This window comes from Tupaia chinensis, unplaced genomic scaffold (genome assembly GCF_000334495.1).
Source record: "Tupaia chinensis unplaced genomic scaffold, TupChi_1.0 Scaffold000100_1, whole genome shotgun sequence".
Classification (NCBI taxonomy): Eukaryota; Metazoa; Chordata; class Mammalia; order Scandentia; family Tupaiidae; genus Tupaia; species Tupaia belangeri.
Genome location: NW_006159564.1, coordinates 1,815,628 through 1,824,900, shown reverse-complemented (window position 1 = coordinate 1,824,900; position 9,273 = coordinate 1,815,628). Strand labels below are relative to the sequence as shown.

Below are 9,273 nucleotides of genomic sequence, written 5' to 3'. Positions count from 1 at the left end.
TTAGCCATAATTTCAATTTTTATGCCACAGAGGAAAGGAAAGAGACACAGTTACCACTTAGCAGAGGGAAATGTGATGATATGTTTTGCTGTTGTGCTTTTTTTTTTTTTTTTTTTTTGGTGTGTGTGGGAAAGGGTGTGATGTCATCTTGTCTCCACCCCCTGTGAGTAAGCCCACAGTACAGCGAAGTGCAGCCGCCCGCCTCTGTCACTGGGAGACAGTCCACTTAAATGCAGCTCCAGGGTTGTGGGGCACCCACCAGCATCCCTCCCTGTGCGAGGTGGCAAATGCAACATGCTCTCCAGCTTGGGGTGTCTACTTCTCTGTGGAAGTATTGCACTAGCTCTGGGAAATGCACAGAAATTGCCAAAAGGCAAGTAGCTCTGACGTTTTATGTTTTAAAAATAATTTTAAGAGAGACTTGTTTTTAAATGTTGATATTAAATATGATCTGCTTTACCATATGGGGGGACTAGAGTTATTCTGCAAAGAGCCAAAGTTTAAATGTGTGGAGGAGTTAAACTTTTGCTTTCCCCCTACTGTTATTTACTTTTTGGTTGCAGCTTTTTATTGCAAAAATGAAAAACAACTTATCGAGTTGAACAGATTTTCACAAGAGCTTGAATGGTGGTGTTGCAAACTACAATATTTGTGTATTGAATCATGTTATGTAAATGGGGATTGTAGTCTGTTAAAACTGTTGTTTAGTATTTTGATCCCCTTCCCTGGAGCCTAAACAAGCACTAGCCTAAGGTCTAACAGAAGCTAATACTGAAGTGGGTGTCTTTGGTGTAAACCCCAAGCATACCTGTTCACCAGGAGTCTGAGGAGTCCAGAGAGGTCCACCAGAGTGCAATCATGTGCTAATTGGTTGACACTTATTCCCGGTGGAGTTTGGAAGAGGGTTTGTTCTGCTGGACAGCACACTCCTCCTTTGCCTGGCTAAATTACTCTCATTTTAGTGTTGGTATTTTGTTTACAAACGTCATTCGAAGAAAATTAAAATGTCTAAATTTAGACTCTAAAAACAACCCCTTGAGCCCATCAGCTCCTAAACAAGAGGCTCTCACCCGTCTTTGAACATGGATGTGGCATGTACTTTTGTTCCTCTGCAGAGGCTCTTTTCTCAGCCAACTCTAGGTCTGTGAGGCTTTTTATGGTTGCAGACTGCTGTAGTCAGCAGGATTATGGAAAACAGGCTGGAATTTGCCGTACAGTTATGATGGAAAATATTGGAGGTAAGACAGAGCCCCAGGTTTGACAAATGCCTGGTGTGTTTGGAGGCAGACAGAAAGGATGTTAGTGTCAGAATATCCCAAAGACCATTCCTAGGTCCTCTCTCCAGATTTTTGGCTCCGGATCATCTTGTCTCAAATGAAAACTGTTCTTTCCTCAATGGGTAAAGTGAAACTTGAATCCAGAATGTGAAGACTGAAGCTTTTGGCCTGTTGATATTTCACATGATGATGTGAAAAGCCATAAAAAAGACTAAGCAAGCCTTCTCAAATCTCATCAAATAATTATGCAAGGAAAAACAAAAATAAACATTGTTAGAGCTTTCTCTTCTAGTCTGTCCTTTGATCACAGGAAAACCATGAGTTAAACAAATCAATTTGAGGAGAATCTGATTCCCCCTGAAGCTCAATACCCACAGATGGCTTTCTTTTTTAACTTTGTATTCACTGTGTAGAGATGAGAGCCATAATTTTGTTACTGCAAACTTCTGCAAATTCCAAATACTTTTATTATCATGTTGTAATCACTGGATACAAATCTCCTGACGCTATTTTCCTTTACTTGTAATGGTAAAGAAAAACTAAATAGTTGTCAAACTGGCCGTAAAACTTTTGTCTAGTTCATTGCATTTTAATCTGAAATGTTTTCAGCCAGGCTTCTTTTGTCAATCTAAAACTATGTTCATAGTTCTGACAATTAAAAAAAAAAAAAAAGGCTGTCAAGTTATAAGGATTATAAAATAAATATCAAGTCTCTTTGTTTTTAATACTATGATATTTTTCCTTCATTATGAAAGCTGCTGAACTTTCTTTTAGCTAAAATCACCTTTCGAAAACTATGCTCCAGGAAAAGGACCACACTGTCCTACAATGAGTGGGTGTGGGAACAAAGACATTAGCTCAATAATTTGGGGGTGTCATAGTGGATATTAGCATTTTATAGGTTCTGAACATTGCTCAGTAAAGAAACTTGTCCAAACTTTTTAAACTCATTGTTTCCCAAACTCATTTGACTAAGAATCCTCTTTTCGGTAGAACAGCTATAATAGATTACCAGGGTTTGTCTATCACAAAACACTTTGGGGGTAATTCTGGACTGTAAAAGAAAAACAGGATAGAAACAGGATAAAGGGTTATTTTATTTTCTTCTTCCTTCCTAACGTCCTTAAGATTAGCTAAATACTGTCTGTGATTTACAGAGAGGATAGAGGGTCCGTAGGTGGCTTGATGGTTAAAGGCACTGGACTCATATGTGGTTAACTGCTGTTTGGGTCCCAGATCTGGTGGCTTCCTTTCTCACTTTCCCCTCTCTTTCTCTCTCTCTGATCAAACTGGAAAATAATAACAATAATAGTAGTAATAAAAATAATAAATAAAGTTAAATAAAATAATTTTTTTTTTAAAAAAAGAAGGGGATAGATGAGTTGGCCTGTGGCCTGGTAGTCAAGGCACCAGGATCCCACATGGGAGATTGAGTAGTTCGACCCTAGACCTAGCGGTTTAAGAAACACTATGGGCATGTGTGTGTGTGTGTGTGTGTGTGTGTGTGTGTGTGCCCAAAATCCTGAAAGGAGGGAGAAATGGAGAAGGAGGGATTGTGGTGTGACCATGCCCCAATGGGGGTGCTTTCTTGCTTTTCCTCTCTCTCTCTCTTTCGACCAAGTGCATGCACCCTCTGGAAAATTAAAAAAGAATAGAATTTTTAAGCCAGAAAGGACATTAGTGATCATCTAGCCTAGTGGTTCCCAGATCCCTGGATTTATGGATCATAAAAATACATCGATATTCTAATATCGGGGGTCTATTACAGAGGACGCACTTGAATTTTGCCATATCAGCATGCTCAAAGTGGGAGGAAACTCCTATTGTTCATAAAGCAAACTATTTTATCAGATTTAGAAAATAAATTACTTTAACTATATAAATAAGTCCATTGTCCTTATTTTTCTCATTTTACCACACACTGATGGGAAGTTCCTTACAGACTAATATTTGGAAACCACTGACCTAGTTTAACTATTTATTTTATAAATGAAAGCACCCAAGGGCAGGGGAGATGTAGAAATTTTCTCACTTTAATGACAGAGCCAGGACTGGATACTGAGCTTCTGATTGCAAATCCAATTTTTTTTTTTTTTTGAGAGGTTTTTGCTATAGGGTGCATGTGCTCACCAGAAAGACAGAGAGAGACAGAGAGATAGAAAGCAAGAAATTGCGCCCCAGGGGGCATGGCCATGCCACAATCCCCTCTCCATTCTCCTCTCGGAATCTTGGGCACGCATGCATATGCACCCAGCATGAGTTTAAGCCACCGTGTCTGGGACTTGAACCATGATCGGCTACATGGGAGTCCAGTGACATAGCCATTACACCAACAGCTAGTCCCATCCAAATCCAAGTTCTATCCCGCCTCCTGGGTAAGCAGATTCTTCCAACTCAAGCCTTAGGAATCATGTTGAATGCCCCATCAATGCTACCCTTCCTCAAATAAAATTGTTTCTTGTAAAGTTCTGAAACATCATCTTAACTTTTACATCTCCACAGGAACATATCCACATTTTATGTACATATATTCAATTGGTTATTTGTTAGCAGTCACTTGCTTCATGCATGTTTTTTATATACTTAGCCACATACTTTGTTATATAAATAAGTTGCTAGAAGATTTGTGCTTACTTTTTAAAAGTTCAAAGTTAGAGACTACTGTTAATGAGTATGTGGGGTTTTCTTTAATTATTTACTTTTGCTAAGCCTCAGCTTTCTTATCTGTAAAATGGGAATAGTGATAAACTATCTCATTGTATTTTATGATTCAATGAGATGAGACACCAAGCTTTTAGGAGAGAATCTGACACATAATAGGTGTTCAATAAATGCTTTCTGGGTCACAGAAAAGTAGATCGATGTTTTAAAATATGCACACCAAATAGTACACGATCTTGTATCCAAAATGTAAGAGATTTGTCTCAGAGTTAGAACACAAGATGGCAAAGGGATAGATAGAAAGGTAGCAAGTGAGGTGGCATGTTGCTGGAGAAGAGGTGGGGTGAGGAGTTAAGTGTTCTACATGGCAGTGACATGGGCCTCTACTGTGTTCTAGCCTGACTGTCTACATGGCAAAATGTTAGTCTTTGCAGAAAGCTCTGCCTCTACCTTCAGAGCAGCCTCCCTAAAGGGGCTGGTAAGCCCTCATGACGCTCTAAATGAGCTCCTCACCAACTCATTTTTCAGGAGAATTCAGCCATAGCACACAGGCCCGTGAGAAGAATTATCACATTGTTTCATACCTTTGGAAGCCCCTGTGCTCCCACTACCCCTTGGAATCTTTATTCTTGGCACTGTAAATTTTTTTCCTGGCATAGAGGTGAAAATAAAAACCACAGAGAACAATATGTAGTGAAGGGAGCCAACAAAATCTTACAATAGGACGTCAGTGGCATCACACACCTCCGCACTGAAACTCCCGTGTACGGAAGATTGGGTTTAGCCTGAAGGCAAGGGTTACTCTTTCTACGCAAGTCTGTTACACACGTGTGGAATAACCACACAAGAATGTCCAAGATACAAATGTCATCAGATGGCCTCAGGGCATGGGGATCTTAGCGTGTGATTCTAGGCATGGCAGAGAAAAGAGGTGGCCGGGTTTTTGCCTCAGTTCTTACCTTACAGGGTCACAATTCCTGACTCCAGGGACAAAAAACACAGGGGCAGGTGATGATAATCATACCAGTAACCACCATAACTATAAATGAGCTAGTAATATTAATTACTAACATTGCGGGTACAGGTAATATTATTTGACCACATATTGCATGTGGTAATTTAGTGCTACCTATCTTTAATGTGGAAAATCTAGTTAAATTCTCAGAGCTCCTCTATAAGGTGAGTGACTTATTACTCCCATCACTCCTATTTAATAGAGCGTAAAGCTGTGCTTCAGGGTTTTTAAGTAACTTGCCTCAAGTTATATAGTTAGTAAGTGCCAAAAGACCATTCCTTTTATTTTGTTTTTAATTACCAGAGGTCATACACGCTTGCCAGAGAGAGACAAAGAGAGAGAGAGAGGTGAAAAGAGCCCTCTTCCAATGGGAGTGATCATACTGCAACATTTTCTCCTCCATTTATCCACCCTGTTGGAATTTGGGGCACACATGCACATACACCTGGCATGTTTTTCAAGAAACCAGGGCTGAGATGTGAACTGCAGTTGGCCATGTGGAATCTGACTCCCTTAACTACTGGCCTGCGGGGCTAGCCCCATAATCTTAATTTTGATGTAATATTAATTCCCTGCTCTATGTAAAGATACACTAATTTGTTCAAATAACACATTTTATTCTGTGTGGATGCAGAGCAATGAGGCTGAAGAGACAAAGCCTGGTACCTGTCTTCAGGGGGCTGAGCAGTTAATGGGAAACAGGACTAGAAAGGGATAATTACAATAGAGTAAGATCTTCCTGTAATTTGGGTGAAGCACAAAGACCTTTGAGAACAACACAAAGACCAATTCTGAAGTGTCATGAGTTATGAGTGGAGAAAGCACTCAGATCCTGGGCCGAGAGACAAACACAAATTAGGGCAAGGAGGGGAATGGCTGAGAGGGGAAAGGCTTTCCCAGCAGAGTTAGCTGCCGAGTCAGCACAGGCAAGCCCCAAGCCCCTGAGCTTGGCAGGTGATAAAGCACCAAGAATGGAAACTGAGACCAAGGATCCCACACAGAATGCAACCGTGGCTTCCTGTCTCCCTCTGACTCCACAAGATTGATTGCAAAGAGGAAATAGCAAGCTGTCTTTGGAGAGGCAGGCTCTCATTTCTTGCTTACAACCTTTCTTAGCTCTCACCTGAGTCCAGCTCTCGCTCTTCTTAGAGGCCCCCACCTTTGACAGGATAAAAATGTTTTCTTCTGAGGGACCTGGCTATTTCTTCAAAGGTGGTTGGTACTTATGAAAGATTGGGGAGGATCCCTTCCATTTTATGCGGGGATGGTGGGGAGTGCTAAGCCTAATGGGTGGGGATCTGCTTTTATTTAGGTAATACATACTTATGAATTGCTGGGACTGTTTTAAAGAGTTCATTATAGAAAAAATGGTTCTGCTGAGGAAAAAAAAAAGTTCTGAAACCATAGGATAATTATTTTAACAAGTTTCTTGGCAGTTTTAATGATTCATTTATCTATTCAAGCACCAATATTTACTAGAGAGAATTGAAGAAAATCCAGCCCCTGCTGTAAAAGAGCCCTATAGTAGAATAATAAAATTCACCAAGTATGATTTGTTGCAATGCGAAGCATTTTAGTCCGTTTTTGTATTAAGATTCCTGAGACTGAGTGATTTATAAGGAAATATTGCTGGGTTTACTTAGCTCAAAAGTTAGAGGTCTAGGGTTTATGATTCAGCTTCTGGTGAGGGTACAATGCGGCAGAGAGCAGGATCACATGGTCTGTATCATGTGGCTTCTCTCTGCCTCATTTTCTCTCTTTATAAAAACATTAGAGTTCACTCCTGGAAGCCCTACTCTATGACACTATCACACCCCTGGGCCCAATTTGGGACACCATGAAGAAATTACGTTTTCACTTAACAATACAATCAAGTACGAACACATGGATTTGGAGAAGGAGGCATTTGAATTCCAAGACATGAAACTTTGAGGGACGTACTATTATCCAAACCATAACATTAAGTTTAGAACCCAAGGCTTAAAAGCAAAGTTCCTCTATGTTAATGATATATAGTCACTAGTTCAGTTTAGCTTTATAGACAGTTCTATTGGGTTGTGAGATATTAAACATTAAGGAATTTTAGTCTCTTCCCTCTTCTTTCTTCAGATTAATGGGGCATAGTAGAACACTTGAAAATAGAATAATTTGCCAGTACTGCATTAAGGCAAACAGTTGAAATGCTTTTATAGGCTACTGGGAGTTGAAAAAAAATTATATAAGACAAAAATAAAGTGTCAATTGAAAGGGAGGGTTTTTCAGGAGGGCCATTCAGGATCAACCATTGTATCTGGGTTACCATCCTCCAGAAAATTTACTATTTTCCTGTTCCCTGACCGCCATTTATGAAAATAGGTACAGAGGTTAGCCTAGCAGTTAAGTGGACCCCACATTGCTGACTGCAGTTCAAATCTCAGCCCCAGTAGCTTGAAAAACACGTGAGGCACACCTGTATGCATACCTAAGATCCTGACAGGCTGGAGAGAGAGAAGAGAAGAGGTCGTAGCATGGCGTCCCCTATTGGGGGTTCTCGCTCTCGCTCTCTGGTTTTCATTCTCTCCTGGCGAGTGCACATGCCCTCTGGCAATTAAAAAAATAGGTATAAAAGAGAGACCATTAAAAATTCAATAGGTAAACTACACAAAAGTGATCTAAGAATAAATGTAAAATTAAAAAATAAATGGAATAATCTAATGTAAGAAATTACTAGACTAGTAAAACAAAAACACACTTGTTAAAATAACCAAAAATATGAAAAATAAATAATATCGTCTAAATAAGGAACATGCTAAACAGAAAATGGAAAAATGACAGTTTAAGTACATCCATTTTGTTAAAATAACATTTAAAAATATAACAGCCATATTACTGTACACAAAATATGGTGCTTAATGCTAAGTGCTTATATAATCTCATTTTATCCTTGTGTTTATGAAATATATATTATCTTCATTTCACAGATGCAGAACTAAGCTTTAAGAGTATATTAGTTATCTATTGCTGCATAACACATTTCCACATAATTAGTAGCAAAAAATAACCCTCGTTTATTATTTTACAGTTGCTGTGGGTTAGAAGTCAGCCTTGCTCTTCTGGGTTCTCTCCTTCAAAGTCTTTCATGACGCTGCAATGAAGGTGTTGGCCAGGGTTAGGGTGTTATCTCAAGGCCTGACTGGAGGATTTCCTTCCACACTCATCTGATTATTAGAAGAATTCAGATCCTTGAGGGCTTTTGGCCTGAGGGCATTTCCTTACTGGCTGGGCTGACCAGAAGTCACCTCAGTTCTTTGCCAAAGGACCTCTTTAATATGGCCACTTTCTTCATAAAATGTGCAAGCCTAGATGTAACTGCAGGGAAGACAGAGATGACAATCTTAAATAGCCTAATTGTAGAAGCGATGGCCTACCACGTTGGTCATGTTCTCTTGGTTAGAAGTGACTCACAGAAGTCTGCACAAGGGGATTACACGCAGGGGTGAATACCAGGAGGTAAAGATTATTGAGGGGTTGAAGAGAAGAGGATAGAGAAAGATAGCAAGAGAACAAATAGGCAGGACGTTAGTGAGAAACAGATATGGCTTATTACCTGTTGTTGATGACATGTATAGTATTCTCAACTGGATTGGTCTGAGAAGTATTTCATGATGGGTAAAGTTTTTCACAAGCAAAATGAGAAATAGTGATTGTTTAAAAAAATAACTAGGATAATAATAATGATGATTGGGAAAAACATTGAAAATATAGTGAATGATGAAGTGGAGAGATTAATGTCTCTGTATTGACTGACATGCATGGCATTCCCTTTTGAAAAAGCAATGTAATACACTGTAAAATTATATGCAATTCAATGTAATATAAACAAGATTATGATGATAATAAAAAATAAATTAAAACAAACAAACAAAGATTATTGGGGGTTAACACAGAACTCAGTGGCTGCTTGAAGCCACGCAGCTCGTAAGGGACCTGGAACTATGGAACTATGAACATGGAAATCTGTCCATAACTCCAGAGATTAGACTAGTTTGAGCATTAATACTCCATCACCTTCTGACAGAATTTGTCCCTTATTGGCAGCTGCCCAATGAGGCAAACTGCTATCGTCTCTGAATAGTTGCAGCTAATTCTAGGAAATCTGTGAGAATTGAGACAAATGTGTAGAGTGCAAAGCTGAACACTCGATGTGGCCCTTCCTGTCTGCAGTCCAGTGAATGCCTCGATTCCTTTGCTGCTCTCCTTGGTGGCCCATCAAGGGTGGTCATCCCACTTCCCCCAAACACAGAAACAGTGCTTTCATCAGTGCTGCTATGTCTCAAAGGG

General features: G+C 39.6%; 1 protein-coding gene across 1 annotated transcript in view; it reads left to right on the top strand.

Moving 5' to 3' along the window:
• Positions 1–205: 205 nt before the first annotated feature.
• Positions 206–9,273, top strand: part of ABI3BP (ABI family member 3 binding protein) — a 280,943-nt gene continuing 271,875 nt past the window's right edge. Inside the window, 1 exon segment of the mRNA XM_027769977.1 lies at positions 206–373. Within this exon segment, the coding sequence (XP_027625778.1) occupies positions 295–373 (79 nt within the window). The 5' untranslated portion in view covers positions 206–294.